At 44.9% G+C, this 17,478-nt stretch overlaps 4 protein-coding genes and 1 long non-coding RNA gene across 12 annotated transcripts; 1 reads left to right on the top strand and 4 right to left on the bottom strand.

Moving 5' to 3' along the window:
- Positions 1 to 2,127: 2,127 nt before the first annotated feature.
- Positions 2,128 to 3,869, bottom strand: LOC9662059. 8 transcript variants are annotated; one of them, XR_002993915.1, is made up of 7 exons: positions 3,763 to 3,869; positions 3,670 to 3,713; positions 3,026 to 3,405; positions 2,859 to 2,964; positions 2,703 to 2,792; positions 2,490 to 2,625; positions 2,128 to 2,345 (listed from the first exon to the last, which is right to left on the bottom strand). It is a non-coding gene; the product is annotated as an uncharacterized LOC9662059 (long non-coding RNA). The 8 variants fall into 8 exon arrangements; XR_002993919.1 differs by having other exon boundaries at positions 2,415 to 2,625; positions 2,859 to 2,946; XR_002993916.1 differs by having other exon boundaries at positions 2,859 to 2,946.
- An 89-nt stretch (positions 3,870 to 3,958) lies between these two features.
- Positions 3,959 to 7,244, bottom strand: LOC9662058 (subtilisin-like protease SBT4.10). Its single transcript, XM_024687952.1, has 10 exons — positions 7,054 to 7,244; positions 6,834 to 6,934; positions 6,580 to 6,744; positions 6,418 to 6,523; positions 5,822 to 6,317; positions 5,678 to 5,772; positions 5,368 to 5,616; positions 5,199 to 5,313; positions 4,943 to 5,135; positions 3,959 to 4,878 (listed from the first exon to the last, which is right to left on the bottom strand). The coding sequence occupies exons 1-10, from the start codon at positions 7,128 to 7,130 to the stop codon at positions 4,295 to 4,297; spliced, it is 2,181 nt and encodes a 726-aa protein (XP_024543720.1). The 5' UTR covers positions 7,131 to 7,244; the 3' UTR covers positions 3,959 to 4,294.
- Positions 7,245 to 7,476: 232 nt separating this feature from the next.
- LOC9653984 lies at positions 7,477 to 8,547 on the bottom strand. Its single transcript, XM_024687871.1, has 4 exons — positions 8,094 to 8,547; positions 7,942 to 8,045; positions 7,796 to 7,893; positions 7,477 to 7,740 (listed from the first exon to the last, which is right to left on the bottom strand). Exons 1-4 carry the CDS (start codon positions 8,545 to 8,547, stop codon positions 7,500 to 7,502), a joined length of 897 nt encoding a protein of 298 aa, XP_024543639.1. The 3' UTR covers positions 7,477 to 7,499.
- Positions 8,548 to 8,624: 77 nt separating this feature from the next.
- On the bottom strand, positions 8,625 to 10,292 carry LOC112350888 (eukaryotic translation initiation factor 4B1-like). The gene is made up of 3 exons (XM_024687870.1): positions 10,090 to 10,292; positions 9,114 to 9,953; positions 8,625 to 9,059 (listed from the first exon to the last, which is right to left on the bottom strand). The coding sequence occupies exons 1-3, from the start codon at positions 10,290 to 10,292 to the stop codon at positions 8,789 to 8,791; spliced, it is 1,314 nt and encodes a 437-aa protein (XP_024543638.1). The 3' UTR covers positions 8,625 to 8,788.
- Positions 10,293 to 10,430: 138 nt separating this feature from the next.
- On the top strand, positions 10,431 to 11,746 carry LOC9662375 (eukaryotic translation initiation factor 3 subunit K). Its single transcript, XM_002982903.2, has 10 exons — positions 10,431 to 10,470; positions 10,525 to 10,653; positions 10,720 to 10,776; positions 10,847 to 10,897; positions 10,944 to 11,006; positions 11,055 to 11,105; positions 11,158 to 11,224; positions 11,274 to 11,356; positions 11,410 to 11,505; positions 11,558 to 11,746. The coding sequence occupies exons 2-10, from the start codon at positions 10,534 to 10,536 to the stop codon at positions 11,663 to 11,665; spliced, it is 696 nt and encodes a 231-aa protein (XP_002982949.1). The 5' UTR covers positions 10,431 to 10,470; positions 10,525 to 10,533; the 3' UTR covers positions 11,666 to 11,746.
- Positions 11,747 to 17,478: the final 5,732 nt, after the last annotated feature.

Below are 17,478 nucleotides of genomic sequence, written 5' to 3'. Positions count from 1 at the left end.
TTAGAAGTAGCCTCTTGCTTGGGTTGTAGCTCTTGAGGTGGTATTGATTTTATTTGTCCAGAAGCTCAAGTTTCCGAAGTTCTGATTCCCCTTGGGCTTTACATCTTACACCATTGCCCATCTATCCAGTAGTTGCCTTGTCCATCTTTTCATTTGGTACCACAGTTTAGCTTGACAAAATGGTTTATAGGCACAGAGTCTTTACAGAGACAGCCTCCACCGTTCAGCCAAGTTTCAGTAGGAGAATCTCTTTCTTCTCCACGTTCTAGCAACAATTCTATCCATATTTTGATACTTATAGTAGTGAAGCAAAGTCTTTTAATGATTGGTTGGGCCTAGTGCAAAAGGCATCTAGATCTGTTTTAGGCATGCTTTCCCAATTAACAGCAGTTCTATAGATGAAGAGCCAACTTGCACTGCATATTGTTGTAGACTTCTAGCTTTTGATACAATCCAGTTGGCATTTTTTGGAGAGCTCTTTATCTCACCTTGTGGCTAACATTCTTTTTGATCAAGCACCTTGAGGCACTTTCCTTTCCATCTATTTTTTATATCCTCCCACTTTTTGCACTTACCACTATTGAGCAATGCAATTCCATTTCATGGCAAAGCTTTAAGGAGATTTTGGTACTTTTAAAGGTTTGAGAACTTTGGGGGGTGTAATTTAGGTCTAAATCTCTTCACTAGACCTTGGTTTTTCTTTTTCTTTTGTTTCTTTTCTTTCTTTTGTGTTTACTTAGTTGTTCTTCTCTTTTTCTCACTTTTCTCTTGTTTTTCTTCTTGAATCTTGGGTTTAATTTGATTATTAAATTTTCTCCTCTGTCTTCAAACTTCACACCTTTATCCTTTTTACTTTTATTCTTCCTTCTCCAATTACTTCTATTGGGCATTTGCTTTCACTTTTTGGCCACAAGTTTATACAGTTGTAGGTCATGGTTTTTTTTTTGCCAGGTTGTTGCCCCTGGGAGAGTAAGATTCCGGAATATTCTTAGAGTGAGGATATTCCATATAATAGTTATATTATGCTTGGATCTATAGAGATTTCTTAAGTGCTTGAAGCAAGTAGATGGGAAACTCCCAATTTAAACCTCTACTGAAGTATATTGAATCACTAGGTAAACACATCAACCTGGGCTTGTTTATGCCACAGAAGAGAAGGAATATAACACTTTCTTATGCAACATTGGCTTGGTAGGGCATTAGAAACCCGAGACATGTCCTGCCATTAGAGACTAAGGAACCAACCTAAACTATCTATCAGTGACACTCACCAATCTGGAATAGTGATGAAAACTCTCGCTAGTGTTAGTGATTCACTAAGCATGTTCAGGATTGGTATAGCTCGATATTATTGCATTAGTAACATTCACAATGTGGTGAGTCGCTGTGTAAGTTTCCCTCTTCATCCAACATCCTTTTGAACATTTCCTGTTCAATCGATGCTTCATATGTTTGGGCTATTGTATATAGGGAAGAAACCTGGTTTTTGAGATTTAAAGGAGAAAACCATATTCTAACATAGCACAATATTAAACACTTAAAGAAATAATAATACATCTTTTTGGGGGTCTTGCAATGGCGAACTAGAGGCATGAGACCACAACATAAATTGATTTTCTTATCACTCTTGGTCCCTGTGGCACAAAAGAATGTGCTATCAGTTAAAGCAACTAAGTTATCTGAAGTTCTATATTATACATGTTTTTGGGGGGTCATGGGTGCCTAGTTGGTAGGGAACAATTGTTAACCTCTCTCCCTTGCTTGATCAAGATCAAAATTTGGTAGCATCCACACACACTATCATGATTAGAGGCAAAGGTAGCAAGAGCCCATCTTGTGCAAGACTAATGGTGGTGGAGATTAAGGTAGTTTCTGTGGTACAGTGTTGCCTTGCTTGCAAAGGAAGTTTGTAGCTGGGTGGCAGTTCCAAGATGGGCACTTAGACATCGGTGCTGCAATGAGATATACAGCTTATACTGAAAACAAGCATGCTAGAAGATTTTATAATAAATCTAGTATGAGTGAGAGGTAATTAGGGGTGCTGATTAAGATGGTGTGTGTATGGTTTCATGCCCCTAGCTAAGGCTATGTCATAGTAATCTTAGGATAATCACACGGAGCTTTTTTGGCTCAAAATGAGAGTTATAATTGAAGTTGTGCTAAGTCAAATACAATTAGACTTATAATTAAACTTATAATTCGACTTGTTAATCCGGGGGCGGCATGGAGCTGCGGAGCTGCGGTGCTGCGCTGGCGGCTGGCAGCTGGGTGGGGTGCGGTGCTGGCGGTGCTGGGCAAGTGCCTGCTCGGTTGATCTGTTCTGGGAAAGACTGAGAGAGGCGTTCCTGTAGAAAAGGAAGTGACGGATCAGCACAACTATGAAAGGATTTTCGAGGAAGAGTGAAAAGAGGTACCTCTCAAGAACTACATGTTGATGAAGCCGCAAGCTAGAGCCATGAGAAGTGCTTCACTACTGAGGGTGATGGTACCTGGCAGCTCCACTGCTTTCTGTCAATCCGGCTTGAGCGCTGTTAGACTTGGTGTTTATCCGAGCTTCCTTGGCTTTGGTGTTGAGGCCACATCTCTCCTCAATGCATGCTGGTGTTGCAATTCATGTAGATGTGGCTGTGACAAAGAGAGAGATTTAGTATAGTTCCACGAGAGAAAAGAGAACAAACTCTAGTTCCACAAGAGGAACTTACTTTCCTAGTCTTCACGAGTTTGTTCTCAAGCTCGGCCTTCTCGGGCTCTTCTTCTTCCATCATCTCCGACAGCAAAGGCATTCGACTGTGCTGCTAGAACATGAGGACGCAGGAAACCATCTATCACAGACGCTTGTCATAGTTCTGCAACATTACCGGATCAAAGTCGGGCTGGAATGACTCCTTTGCTCGGGTATGCCTTCTTTACTTCAGCATCTCAGCCTTCCTTGAGAGACAATAAATTCTGCACCAAAGAAACAAGCTGCCATGGATCATCAACCAAGAACTGCAGAAAAAAGGGAGTAAAGTGAGCTATCTGATACCAATGGCGAACAATGTCACAGGAGATGGCGTTGAGCTGCTTGCGCATGTACAGCATCTCCACTAGCACTAAAAAACAAAAAGAGCCTGGAAAACTCAAGAGAAAACTTACAGTGAGAGCCAGGAACTTCCAGCGAGTCATGCTAAGAGCAAGAGTGGATAGCAATCTCAGGGCGTTGTCAAAACTCCTTCCAAGGTAGCTAAATGCCATGCTCGTCCAAATACACATTGCGTACACTGAGAAAGAAACCAAAGCTTAGCTAGCTTCCAAAGCCTTGATCAAGTAGCAAATCGTCAAGGAGAAAAGTGGATTATCGGCATGCATGGGTGTGGATGCCACCATTGCTGCCAGGTTTGCTCATCTTGCCTCGCACCATTGCAACTAGAATGTAAATCACTAATTGAGTGAGCGAAACTTTAACCTCTTCAGCAACTGGAGAATTTGGATAATCACTATCATATATCAAGGCAAGAAGAACTCTCTTAAAACTCTCTCTTTCTTTCTCGAGCCTCAACTCAAAGCGAGGCAAAGAATGCGAAGAAAAAGAAGAATACAGGCAAGGAAAAGCACGCATTGATCGACAATCATCACACACAAGACTGACTCCATGCAATCCTAGAGAGATTGAGGGCATGAGGAACTTACCTAGCAATCGACATCACATCCAGATAATCCGATCCGAGAGCTCCCTAGTACCAAAATCGATTAGCAACAGCAGCAGAAAGATCCAATACCAACGAGAGGACGAGCGCGATGCAATCAGGAATGCGCATTCCAGCCATCACCAGCACCACAGCGCGCCATCGATCGCGCCAAAGCGCCATCGCACAAACCCTAACCTGGATGACATGCCACATGTATAGTTTTTACAACGGTACATAATGATCTATGTAGAAGTTGGTGACAAACAAACAAGAACCACATGTTTCCAAGAGGCCAGAGAATGGGGAAGTGGAATTTGAAAATGTAAAGCTCATGCATCTTCCTGAATTACATCCCGCTTTGAGTGACATGTCAAAATCGCTGCCAGAGAGAAAAACTTCCACTCTTTCGATTGAGGCCTGGTAAGTTTTGGCAGAATGGTTTTGACATCTCAAAACTCAGCTCCGATTTTTTTGTGACTTTAAAGAATTTTTAAAGCCTCTCTGCCGTTCTTCAAAGTCTTTTTCCGTTTGAAGGAACATTATGCTTAGTGTTTGATACATATCATGTTTATTACTTCCTTTGTTCCCTGTAGCATGAAAATATAGTAGTACCATGATACCTTCCGTCAAATCTCAGAAACCAATTTCTCTTCCCCGATTGCAAGGCGACTCACCGCATTGACCACAATCGGGCTGCGAACAGTGTGCGTGTTGTCATACCACACATACTCACCATACACGTACTGTCGAGGCAGGAAATCATAGTTCACAACGAAGTTGAGCGTGAACGTCTTTTGTTCCCCCTTCTTGCTGAACGTCAAGCTCGTTGGATTGACAGTAACACTGATCCCGCTCGGTGGAGTTATACCAATGCTATACGTGCTTGGCGAATCGCTGACACTGGTGAGAGTTCTCGTCACTGCTGCCCCTCTGGCCAGATTGGTGAGCGTCACTGACGGGTAGTTTAAGTCGCTGCCTCGGCCTCTGGTGGCAGGACAGTTACCAGGTTCTCCAGTCATAGCTTGGATCTGTCCTGCCGAGAAGCCAATGTTGCACAAGAAAGCGACGTAGTCCTGCTTTCCTGCATCGTAAACAAGCCCCGGATCCGCTGCTGCAACCGGATTGATGTGTCCTGATCCATAGTTGAAGGGACCAGCGACGTCATAGTCACCGTCGAGAATTGTCTTCCCGGTGTTGTCTTGCGTGTAAGCTGTGGTGATGGATTAGAACTGTAAGTTTACAATGCTAAAAAATCTCGGCAGCTTTTAAGATACCTGTGGTCATGATCGCAGACTTGATCGCTGCTGGACTCCAATCAGAATGCAAGGATTTGAGAAGTGTGCTTAAGCCTGCAACATGGGGACTGGCCATTGATGTTCCACTGGCGAACTTATACTTGAGAGGTGGCTTATCAGCTGCTTCTGACCATGCGGCAAGGATGTCCACGCCTGGAGCTGTTACGTCTGGCTGTTTTTCCACTCGCACAAACACCGTTAATCACTGAACATATACAATCTGCATGGCACAGACCTTGAGAATGTCTGAGACAACAGGGTTGGGACCTTTACAAGAGAAGATTCCCATCATGGGCGATGGCTTCTGATTAATCACTGTTGTTGGCGGTATAATCTTTGCGGTTGGATTCCTACAAGACACCTCGTGATCGAGTAATCGAATTTTCAAAGCAAAACTTATTTACCTGCTTGACTTGATGTAGGAAGAAATAGAATTTGCAGCTGTGTTTCCAACTTCAGTAGCAGGCATCGTGAATCTGAGTGACAGCAATCTCTCCTTGCCATCTGCATCGTTTCCCATAATAAACCCAACTGCACCAATAGCCTTCAATCCATCAGCGATATCTTTGAAATCCACGGATGGAGGGCCGCAAAGAACTATCTTTCCCTGGGCTTTGGCAGGATCAAGAGCTCCAGGCGAGCAGCCCATAGCACTACACAATGAGAGAAAGAGAAAAACCAGTCAAGCAAGAAAGAGTAACAATACAAGCTTGCCTTTCGGGTGAAGTTGTGGGCTTCGCAGGAATGTCCCGTCCATTCACCAGAGGATAAAAACTATTGCCGAGACTAATGTTGTTGATGCTTGATCCCTGAACAAGAAGTGAGCAAAGGAAAGAAAAATTCGCGGAGAGAACTTACTTGGTATACTGAACCATCTCCCAGGACGACGTTACTCGGGAAGCGTCGATCGATCGTGCTCGCAGCGACCGTCGTCACCCACGGCGCAGTGTTCTGTACAACACAGCCGATGCCACCATTTGCAGCAGCTGCGACCACCACGACCCCTTTCCGCACGGCATGGAAGCCACCGATGGAGGCAACGTCAGACCAGTAGGGACTGTTTGAGTTTCCCACCGAGTAATTGATCACGTCCACGCCATCGCCAATCGCATCGTCCCAGCCCTTGAGAACATCGGCTCCCGCGCACTTCTCCGCCCAGCAGATCTTGTACACGGCAATTCGAGCCTGGGGCGCGACGCCCTTTGCGGTGCCTCTGGCGAGCCCTAAGTCGTCAACGCCGGCCACACGAGCTCCCGCTGCTATGGAGGAGACATGAGATCCATGCCCAGTTACATCGCGAGGATTCAGGGGGCTGCCGCCGGAAAAGCCATAGTACCGCGCGCCAATTACTTTCCTGCAAGCGCCATCAGCGAAATCTCCAGCAGCAATACAAAAGAAGCAATCCCTACGTCGACTCGATGAAACGATCGATCGAGAGATCTAATCCGCGTTACCTGTTGCATGTGAAGGAGGCGCTCGACGCACAGCTTCCGTGCCACTTCGCAGGAAGGGAAGCCGGCAGCCCGGCGTCGCTGAAGCTCGCCGACTCTGGCCAGACACCTAGAAGAAAATGCGGGAGATTTAAAGAAAGATTCGAATCGGGGATTGGCATATACCCGAGTCCAGTACGCCAATTATCATGTTTTCGCCCATTGTTTTCTTCCATAGCGAGTTTGCTGCAGTGTTTCCGGATGCGTCCTCCAGCCCTATGAAGTTTATAGAACGGGTTGTCTGGAGGGACACTGTGTAGTCCTCAAACACGGAAACCACGCCCGGCATCTCTATATAGTTCATGGAGAAAACCATATGAAATGTGAAATTTCAGTGTATGTATGTGTTATGAAACAGCAGAGAAAGTGGTGGAATTTACGTTGTAGCATAGATGCTTGGCTGGGGAGCATCTTTGCGGCAAAGCCATTGATGGCTCGGGTGTAGCTGTGGACAATAGTTTCCATAGCTGATTCCACACTCCTGCCACAGCACAATACAAAAAAGCAAATAATAATTAGAACACAAAAGAACACAAACAGCTATAGAATCTATAGATATTTTATATGCTGGGCATTTGGATGCATTGTGACTGATTTCACCTGTTGGAGACAGATGCGAGCATTTGTGCGTGGTGGCTAGACAGCAAGTGGCTGTGATGCTCATCAGCAGCACCCATGTACACAATGTACACCTTTGGATCATCTGAACATTGAGTTGCAATGCATGAAAAGAAGAGTGCCAAGAGCAAGGAAGAGATAAGGAGGCTGTAGCTATTGAGTGAATGGGATGATTCCATTGTGCTGCGGCGATGGAGGAGTTTGGAACGTAGGGTTTTATAGCGTGGAAATGAGGATCGGATATGCTGGCTGGACCACAATTGATATTGCCCACTCAACCAAAAGAAATTGAAACGATTCTGTCTCTGTACTTGCTGGTCCCAACAGCGTCCTAGTTATTGCTTACAGAGAAACTCCACCAGCTAGATTTGTCGTCTCTAAAAAGAATGATCATTACAATGTTTGATTTATGAATCATAAGCTGATAATTATAATTTGATTGCGTTCATCCATTGGGATAGCTTCATTCGCCTTGCTCCAAAGTTGAGCTCAACCTTCACAGGATTTTGATTTGAAGGGCTATTACTGAATCCGGGTGCTTCGTGGATACTGATTATCGCGGGCTTAGAGGCAAAGAGCACAATTCCCTCGCTTTTGCTGGTCAGGTACACAATGTTCCTCTTCTTGCCCAGTCTCTTTATAATATAATTGGAGCTACCACACATCCACCTAAGGAAAACAAAACAGTTAATCAAATATGAATGAGAGAGCCCAAGTTCTGAACTTGTAGAAGATTATCCATCTTGCATCGATTCGCCTTGCCATGTCCACAGCGATATCTCTTCTAGGAAAGCCCGAAAGAATTTGGATCCCCAAGAACACCTAGGACACAAGCAAATTATTTGGCGAACAGAGATGATATAAACTCACCCCTTTGGTTGCATAAAGTTCTTGTATCCTCACAAACTCCGGAGACTCAAAGCGACTGGGACTCTCATCGATCTTTTTGAGCTTGGCCCATCGCTTCACGGCCACTGCACAGAAGCTTTTCTTTCAAGCTTGATGAACTTAGATTCACTTACTTGGAAGTGTAAGCCATGGCAAGAGTCCCAGGATGGTGACGAAGTCCCCCGGCTGAGCAATGTGTGTGAGCGTCCACTCGAGTGACTCAGTGGTCACATCTTTGCTCGCGTCCACCACGATCAAAATCCTCCGCGGAGCTCCCACTTCTCCGGAGCCCAAGCACCGAAACACATAGTTGCTAGCCGGCGTGGAGCACGCCGAGAAGCTAAAGAACTTGCCTCCTTGCCGCTCCGAAAGAGGAGTAGTGATGGAGAGCCGAGGAGCCGATCGAGCGCCGGACAGCGAAGCCGAGGACGAAGAACACACGCAAGATCTTCGCGGAGGACTCGGAGTGTCGAAAATCTCCCAGTTCCTCGCCGTAGAAAAGCTCTGGCGACCCAATTCAAAGCTGGGACGATCCAAGTCGAAGCTTGGACGATCCAAATCCACGCTAGGATCAAAAGAGCTCCTCATTTCATCCCTTTTACTTGAATCTCCTTGAATCTCCCAAATAATAAAATACTATAGCACAACAGGACACGTCAAGGATGAGCGGTCGAAGATACTTTCAATGTAATAAACGAAGAACACTGTGGATTATTAATAAAAATTAATAGAGTAGATCTCTCACCTCCGTCGCCACCCGGATTATTGTAGAGCACGAGATCATGGTGGGCGACGGTCGTAACACAAAATCGAAAAGCTGTTGGAATCATCACCATCGATCAACCGTTGGCCGATCCCTTCCATTCTCCCGCTTCCATGGATCGCGCCTTGTAGCGGGAGGGCTAGTGATTCTCGACTCGTCCTTCCTCCAACGATCCGACGATACCCGTGCCTTCGAATGAAGCTCTTTGACCAGCTGCTCGAGCTCCTGTTCCTTCTCGGCTAGTTGCTCCTTCACGGCAGGGTCGGCGGTGCTATCCGCTAGCTCTTTCAGGGACACGATCTCTTCCTTGAGCTTCTTCTCCTCGTCAGTGTCGGGCCTATAACACCACATCAGGGGAAGAACGAACACGAAACTTTACAAGACTACTTACCTTTTGCTCTCGAGATCCATATCCATCTTCCGCCAGTCCTGTCCTCGTTGCTCCAGCAACACCTCCCTCGGCTTTGCGTTCCCAAAAGGATCCACTTTCTGGCGTGGCTTTGGCTCAACTGGAGGTGCTTCCACTTCTGGAGGACTCCCCGGTCGACTAGAGTGACTGCTGGATGGCCGACTGCCATGTTGTTGATCAGCAGACACTGGAGGCGGCGAATTCTCCAGCGGGAGGGTCCGGGGCCGTAGATTCAACCGTGGCCTGCGAGGGGCCTCATCGCCAGCTTTCCTAGCGCCCCACTTATCATCGCCGGGAGAGTCATCGTTGCTCCTCCTGCTCCATTTGTCGCCAGAGTCGGGGTCGCCGTAGTCATCAGACCTGCGAAACGACCACTTGTCCGAGACCACGGGCTTCTTGTTAGCTCCCCAGTTGTCATCAGCGTCAGCTTTCCCAAAACCACCTTTACCAAAGTCATCGGACCTCCTACCAAAGTCATCGGATCTCCTCTCGGGAGGAGGCAGCGATTTCTTCCCAGAAGCCCAATTATCAACCTCATCCGCCTTGGAGGGAAGATCTCTATCGCCACCAAAGCGATCGCCACTGTACCGCCGATTCTCGTCGTCAAATCGCCCACCACCTCCTCCTCCAGCTCCTCCTGGAAGGCTTGTTGGAGCTCCAGTCGCTGCTATCGTCGGCGCGAGAGGCCTCGCGCTCTCTATCGAATCCAAAGCCACGCTGATCGCGCTCCCTATCGCCTCTATCACCTCTATCCCTGTCCCCGCGATCCCTGTCGCCCCGGAAACCGCCATAGTCCCGGAAGCCGCCACCCAATCGCCCGCCCTGCTCATAGGGCTCCTCGTCCGATCGATCCTTGGGCCCCGTCGGCAGCATCATCATCTCGTCCGACGTGAGGCGATCGCTGTCGGTGAAGATCCCCGACGATGCCGAGCTCCGCTGCTTAACACCGGGAACATACTTCCCTGATTGGAACTCCGCGAAAGTAAGCGTCTGACCTTTCTTCTTCTTGCTGGATTTCGCGGCGGCGGCCTCCCCCAGCGATGGAAACGCTTCCACTGGCAACGGCGCTGCTGGCGGTGGCGCTGTGGGCGCCGCTGCCGCTGCCGCTTCCGCTTCCGAATCGTCCGCCCAGGCGCCGACCTTGCCCCAAGGACGCGCCATTCCTGCTTGCTCTATCTCTCTCAGGGAAATCTAGGGTTAGGGCAAGCCACCAGGATCTCCGTAATATATACCCGCACATGAGAGAATATTCCTACAGGCATATTCGTCTGCCAAAACCCTCGCTGTGCCCTAATCCTCGAAGCTCAAGGCTGTGCGAGCGCTCGGCGCCGGCGGTGAGGTATGTTGTCCATCGATGCAATGCGGCCTGGAATCGCGACATGTCGTGCTTTAGGTCGGAAATATGGTGTCGGAATGGGAGAGAGAGCAGGAGCAGCCGCAGCTAACGATGGAGCAGCTAGTCGCGCTCAATCCTTACAATCCAGACATTCTTCCCGATCTGGAAGCCTATGTGCAAGAACAGGTCCGGAAAACTAGTTCTTCGTTTTGTTTCTTTTTCTTGCTTTCTCTTAGCGTGTTTATTCTATAGGTTGCTACTGAGACTTACAGTTTTGATTCCAATCTGTGCCTTCTACGGCTTTACCAGGTATGCAAGCTCTTCTTGCCTTTCGTTTAGTCGTTCCTTTCCTGCGCCAACTGGTTTTTCTCACGACCAGTTTGAGCCACGAAATCTTAATGTCAACATTGTGACTAAAATCCTTGTGAAGGTAGGCTTGTTGTGCTTCTAGTGCTGCACTCATATATGAATTGCAGGCTTTGATGGCAATGCCAGCTCCGGATTTTGGCCTCTGTATGTGCCTTGTGCCAGAACGACTTGTAAGTCCTTGTGCTTCCGGGTTTCTGTTTTCTCACTTGGTTTATCAGCATATGCTGCACCCGTTCTTTACTCTGGCAACTCTGTCTCACTACTTGGAGGTACTCCGCTGCTAGCCGCGCTTTCCTTCGCTTATGTTCATTTTCCTCTCAGACTGCTAGGTTCCGCGAGTTTTGGGACGAGGCTGCTCGTAATCGTGACATTTTAGAAGTCATTCCAGGTACGAGAAGATTCTGTTTAGTTTTAAAATTCTAAAGAGTTTGTTTCAGGATTTGAGAGCGCAATCCAGTCGTACGGGGTGCACGTCTTGTCCCTGACGTACCAAAAGGTCCCCAGGGCCGTCCTTGCAGAGGTAGAAAGAAAACTATGATACGAAGTATTGTGACGGACGTTCTATCCTTGCAGGCTCTGAATTTGGAGGGCTTATCGTTGGATAAGTATCTTGAATTTCATGCAGCCAACAGCGGTTGGAAGCTTCACAAGGGCCATGGCGGAAGCCAGGTAAGTCTCAGAAGAAAATGGCACTCACTGGTTGATCTCATCACTGCTATAGGTTGTCACGCTACCATCTAATGAATACAACGATCCATCACAGAGGAAAAACGCTGGAGATAACATTTCCTTGGACGTGGTATCAAAGCTGTTTCCAGTGCTTGCATGATCATGTACTGGTTGATATGGTCGGCAAAGTGTCATATTTTTTCCTTTTTCAAATTTGATTTGCTTACACAACATGATGTGACAAGCTCTGTGCTTTGAAGAGGCCTCTGTCTCCTCAAGTCATGCCAGGAAAGCAACTGGATCACAGTTTTTTGACAAAACAGAACTTGCAGTTCTCGGAGTGATGGAAAGTGGCAGTAGTTGCCGCTTGATGGAGAAGATGGACATGGCTTACATCTTACTGTTGTTGATCGTGACTGGCATGGCTTGGTTTCACCTGAATGGATGCAGGTGTTGTATCGCCTCAGTGAACACTCTTGACGTGAAGAACAATTATGAACAGCAAGCTCCTTCTAAGCCCAGCCAGAAATTGTGTGTTTGTCAAACTCCAACAAGAGATTGTTAGACATTAAGTCAGGATAATATACAATCAAGTGATTACCTTTTTACCTAGTTGGCTTAGGGAGTAATATTAGTATTGGAGCCTAATTTGATTCTCATGACTAACAAGTGGGGTAGGAATATTTTAAAGAAATATTTAACATGGTGGATCTAGAAGGAGAACCAAGGTTTGATAAACTTCTAATACCAATGTTATGATTCAGTGTGAAAAGACAAAAATCTAATCTTTCTAAAGTATGTTATGCCTTCTCTTGTGTATGTGGTTAAAGTTGATGCCTAACAATTCTTCCCCCCAACTGTGATCACCCTTTCTAAGAACTATATATATCAAGATGGTATACATAGTATAGTATAGTGATTTGAGATAGTTTGTCCTAAGGACTAGTTGTACCGGTGATCATCCTTTTTAGAGAACCATATACATCAAGATAGTATATATAATATAGTATACTGATTTGAGATAGTACACCTTTTAACTAGTTGATATAAAATACTGAATGAATTTTCACCCTAACTAGCAGTTGCACCTAATAAGCTATCTTACCAATGTGTTATAGCACTTCATATGGACCAACATATTGATGGGAAAATTTGTCACTCTTCTTATTGCATAAAGGCACCAATGTGTTCTATTGCTTACTTGACGAAAAAATCATTTACACAAAAATAAGATCACCCACTTTATATTCTTGGAATTGGTGATGCTCATTGCAAACTTCTTTGCTTTATCTTGAGCTATTTGCAAATTCTATTTGCACTCCACCAGAATCTCATCAAGTTCTATGGCCAAACCAGTCACCTTGGAATCAAACTTATCTTGAACATCTTTACTCAAATGCAATCCCAACTCCATCGTTGTTCCTAGGATGCCTTCCAAATATGGCAAAGTAAAGATTTAGTTTAATTCCACTGTATTGGTTATTATTGTAGGTAAATTTACACTAACAGAAGATATAAATCCCATTGTCTCTGCCTTTGATTAATGCTACAACTTAGCATATCTTCCACCACCTGATTCACATGCTTGGTTTGCTCATCCATTTGAGAATGATTTTCACTTGAGAGTTTCAAAGTCATTTGCATAGCCTTTGCAAAGCTCTTCCAAATCCACTAGTGAACTTTGAATTTTGATCATTAATAACGTCCTCGGGCAAACCAAAATTAGGAAAAACCTTCTCCAAGTAAATTGCAGCCAAGTCTGAGGTAGTGACAGTCTTCCGAAAAGCCAACAACCACACATACTTCGTCAAATGATCCATTATGACCCATATTTGCTCCTTTTGCCTTTATATTCATAGCAAATAAGTAATGAAGTAAATAGAGATACTACACCAATGGTTCTGAGAAATAGGTAAAGGTTGCAAAAGTCCCCCCAGCTTCTCCCATGGCACATTTACTTGCTGACAAAGAGTGCATGATTTACAATACTCAAGGATATTAACCTTTATATTCCTCCAATAAAAATTACACTTAATCAACTCATATGTCTTCCTCCCCCCAAAATGACTTGCATTTAGATGATCATGATAGTGGAATACAACCTAAGGAATCAATGCATCCACTCATGGCAAATATATATGAGTATTGTAGTAAAGAATTTCATCCACCAATGAGGAAAGTGTTTTTATTTGGGCTTATAAAGAGACTACCTCAGCATCTTGAGCCTGAGCACACTCAACCAACTACCTAAACTTGTTAACCACCTTACTCAAATGATGACAAAACCATGTTTGTAATGTTGTCAAATGATAAACACAAGATAAAGCATTTGCCACCACATTTGATTTACCCAGACGATGCTCAATAGGAAACTCCCCAAACTTTAGGAGTTTGACCATCCAATAATTTTGCTTAGTGTTCAACTCCTTCTGTGTGAAAAGATACACACAAGAGGTTTGTAATCAATCAACACCATGAACACTGCACCATAAAGATAGTGTTGCCACGTTTACAAAGCATGAACAATAGAAAGTAACTCTTGTTCATATATGGAATAGCATTGCTCTGCAAAATTCAAAGTTCAACTTTCATATCCAATAGGTTGTCCTTCTTACATGAGAGCTCCTCCAAATGCAGAACCACTTACATCATATGTCATCTGTCACAAATGTGACTTTGGGTATCGAAAGATATTTGTCGGTTAGTCCTTATAGACACTCTCTCCTTACTGCCATGACGGCAGGAGGTCAGTATTGTTGGTTCCTTTTAATAACCTCTTTTATCCAAGTGTTAGTAAACTAGATTTAGCATCTATACTTGGCCGGATGAGCATAAGGATGGAATTCTTAAGTGTCTATTTAGCCAAGCATATTTGGCCTAGCTTGTTAGTTCTCTTTTGCTCTGTCTTGCATTGATGTGAGAAATAAATCCTAAAGCCCCAAAAGTGGAGCTAAAAGGGTGCCACATGGTAATGGCTGAAGTGGAAGCCAAATGAGAGTATTATGTTTGGACTAAAAGCTTCAACTTAGACAGTCAAGTATGGGAGTGGAACTCTCAACAAAGTGCTTAAGGAACGAGCATGAAGCAAGCAGTAAGTGAGTCTCTAGAAAAGGGACACAAGAGGATCAACATATAACATGTGAAAGAGTTTGAGATGGACTTGAGATAGAGTCTGAGATGGATCCGAGATAGAGTCCAAAATGGACCCAAAATGAAGTCTGAAATGGAGTCTAAGATGGACCCAAGATGGAGTTCGAGATGGAGTCTAAGATGGACTTGAGATGGACCCAAAATGGAGTCTGAGATGGACCCAAGATGGAGTCCGAGATGGAACTGAGACTGAGACCAAGACCGAGACGGAGACCAAGACCAAGACCAAGACCAAGTCTGAGTCTGAGACCGAGACCAAGTCTGAGTTCGAGTTCGAGTTCAAGTCCAAGTTCGAATACTAATACAGGTTGTTGGGTGAAAGCCCAAAGTGATCGTCCCCCAGGGCAGGGGGGCTGCAGGGGGTTCCAAAAGTATAGTAGGGAGGGTGTGGGGGTTGGACCCTAGTAAAGCTAGTTTGGCCAAAAAAGGCCAGTGTGACCTAAGAAGGCTATGCCCACATGTTGGGTGATCATATATCTATTGAGGAGTCCAAAGCTATAGTGAATACAGACATACAAGTGGGGTAGTTTGGTGAAGTGTTCAAAAGCCGGCTGTAGCTCCTTTAAGAGATCGAATGGTCGATGCTCTCAGTCTAAGCGTGGGTGGGCATACTTACTTGGATACCTAGTGAGGCTTAATGGAACCTCGCTCTAGCCCTATGGCTAGAGCACCTAAAGGCAGATGGTGGGGAGAGTACCCACAAGGCTCATGTAGGGCCATAGTGTTTTGAAATGTTGTCCCAAAGTCCCAGACTAAGGAAAGGAAGAGGAGTAATCCTCTTGTGTGGTGACCAAGGATGCAGTCATATAGCAAGGAAGTCCCAAATGCCGGTGGGGCATAGTGGTCGGGTCTGTGGGCCTTGACCTAGTGGCAGTATTGGCGAATACAGCCATGGATAGAAAGGGATTTAGTGGGGATTAAAAAAGGGGTATTGGGGAAAATTGTTCCCCATATTTATGAGCATCCTAAAGATGCTAAGGAGTGGATTTGGGATGACCACTCATGAATGGATGGCTCAGTCTTTAAGAAATAAGACTGTGATGCAGGTGATGTTGGACTACCAGTATAACAAAGGTGAATGGGTATAGTCTTAGCATAATGGGTTGATATGTCGATAGTACCTTTTGGGTGTCGGTAATGGGATTGGACATATGGAACACTTGGACTAAGTGCAAAAGTTGAGTGGCGTGGATGTCATTATTAGGGCTAGCAAGCCCTAAGTCTGGAATAGGACTTATGAAGGTTGTGAGTGAGACTCCTTTAATTACTTAGAGATGTGGTTAAGTGATTAAAGTAGAATGGAAAATTTAGTTGCTTACAACTAGTTTGGCAAGAACCCTCGTGTATTGAGTCTAGTCCCTCAACTATGTCTGCCAAACACCCTCGCTATCATGTTTTTTGTGTTAGTCTAATTTTGGTCCCAAATGCTATTTATGGAAAGTGTCTAAATTCGCTCATTTGGCACATCTACAGAATGTAGAAATTGTTTTGAACACAATGGTGTTCATCCTATGTCCAAATTTGCAATTTAATGACATTCCATATTTAGTAAGTTTCAAGTTTGTCCCAAAGACTAACTCTTGGTACTAAGGGAGGCTTTGGGTGAAAGCCCAAAGCATGTGTTCCTCAAGGCAATGGGGGGGGGGGGGGGGAAATAAAGGGTTTCAAATATATAGTAGGGATAGTAGTTGGAATGTATGTCCCACCATTTGAGAAATTAGTTTGGCTTCCATTAAACTGTGTCATTCCTTGTTTTGCATCTGACTTAGGTCTAAGCCCAAGCCCCATGCTGCTTTAGTTGGTGGGGTACCTTCCTCCTTGTATTAGGTCACCGGTATGCCAAAATTGTGCCAAACATCGTCCAATACCATTTTGAGTGCAAGTGTTGGATACAAGGAGCTAGTGCTCATAGGATTGTACTGGACCCTCATTTCATAGTGCAACATACTTAGAGTTCAACTCCAAATTCAAGTGTGCTACATTATCTTGTAAGGTTTTGATGGATCAACAATGTGAACCATTGGAGCTTTGCTCAACAACTATTTCAATGCCACAAAACTCTCCTCATGTGGCTTTTTTCACTCGAATGGCATGTTCTTATGCAACAATTGAACCACCTCCATAAAATTATCTTGGAAATGTCGGTAGTAATTAGCCATATCAAGGAAGCTACATAACTCAGCCATTGAAGTGGGTGTAAACTAGTTTTTCACCACATCCATCTTCCTTGGATCCATCTTAACACCTTTAGATGTTATAATATAGTTGAAATATTCCACCTCTAACTTTGCAAACTCATAACTACTCCTCTTTGCATAAAGTTTGCTGTCACATAGTAAGAAAAGGGTAATCTTGTGACTCCATTACTGTTTTGGAGTTTGCATCTTTCCCGTGATCCCAACTATAGTTGTTTACCACAACTACATTAGCTCATTTGTTGCATCAAACGCTCATCTGGATCACATCCTCAACTCTCTGAGGAAACCTTTATACTGTTCCCAAGATCCCAAAGTCGTTCCCTTACTGGCCCTTTTCCATCTACCACATTGCGCATAAGTTCACGCATGAACTTGAGTGGAGAGCCATGTCCTCTCGACAGGCTACTCCTCGAGGATAGGTCCACATCTAGGACCTTCTAATTCCAATACAAGTGGTGATATACTTGGCTACCAATAAGAGTCGGACTAAGGAACTGCTCTGATACCAAGTTGTAAGAGACTAAATTTTCCATTGTTACTTTAGTCACTTAACCACATCTCTGACCACTTGGAGGAGTCTTTTCACGACCTCCATGAGTCCAATTCAAGACTTGGGGTTTGATAG

The sequence above is a fragment of the Selaginella moellendorffii genome, unplaced genomic scaffold (genome assembly GCF_000143415.4).
Source record: "Selaginella moellendorffii unplaced genomic scaffold, v1.0 SELMOscaffold_55, whole genome shotgun sequence".
Classification (NCBI taxonomy): domain Eukaryota; kingdom Viridiplantae; phylum Streptophyta; class Lycopodiopsida; order Selaginellales; family Selaginellaceae; genus Selaginella; species Selaginella moellendorffii.
The sequence above is the reverse complement of the archived record's forward strand: the minus strand, read 5'-3'. Positions and strand labels throughout refer to the sequence as shown.

Bases quoted from the DNA above. Each gene is read 5' to 3' on its own strand.
- LOC9662058 (XM_024687952.1), bottom strand. From the start codon at position 7,130: ATGGGTGCTGCTGATGAGCATCACAGCCACTTGCTGTCTAGCCACCAC. The intron at 6,745-6,833 runs GTAAATTCCACC...TGAACTATATAG, and splicing joins CCAAGCATCTATGCTACAAC to AGATGCCGGGCGTGGTTTCC. The intron at 6,318-6,417 runs GTAACGCGGATT...TGGCGCTTGCAG, and splicing joins GCCTCCTTCACATGCAACAG to GAAAGTAATTGGCGCGCGGT.
- LOC9653984 (XM_024687871.1), bottom strand. From the start codon at position 8,547: ATGAGGAGCTCTTTTGATCCTAGCGTGGATTTGGATCGTCCAAGCTTC. The intron at 8,046-8,093 runs GTAAGTGAATCT...GCTTCTGTGCAG, and splicing joins GCCATGGCTTACACTTCCAA to TGGCCGTGAAGCGATGGGCC. The intron at 7,894-7,941 runs GTGAGTTTATAT...CTTGTGTCCTAG, and splicing joins AACTTTATGCAACCAAAGGG to GTGTTCTTGGGGATCCAAAT.
- LOC112350888 (XM_024687870.1), bottom strand. From the start codon at position 10,292: ATGGCGCGTCCTTGGGGCAAGGTCGGCGCCTGGGCGGACGATTCGGAA. The intron at 9,954-10,089 runs GTATGTTCCCGG...CCCTATGAGCAG, and splicing joins GCGGAGTTCCAATCAGGGAA to GGCGGGCGATTGGGTGGCGG. The intron at 9,060-9,113 runs GTAAGTAGTCTT...GTGGTGTTATAG, and splicing joins ATGGATCTCGAGAGCAAAAG to GCCCGACACTGACGAGGAGA.
- LOC9662375 (XM_002982903.2), top strand. From the start codon at position 10,534: ATGGTGTCGGAATGGGAGAGAGAGCAGGAGCAGCCGCAGCTAACGATG. The intron at 11,106-11,157 runs GTACTCCGCTGC...TTTTCCTCTCAG, and splicing joins CTCTGTCTCACTACTTGGAG to ACTGCTAGGTTCCGCGAGTT. The intron at 11,506-11,557 runs GTAAGTCTCAGA...TCACTGCTATAG, and splicing joins AGGGCCATGGCGGAAGCCAG to GTTGTCACGCTACCATCTAA.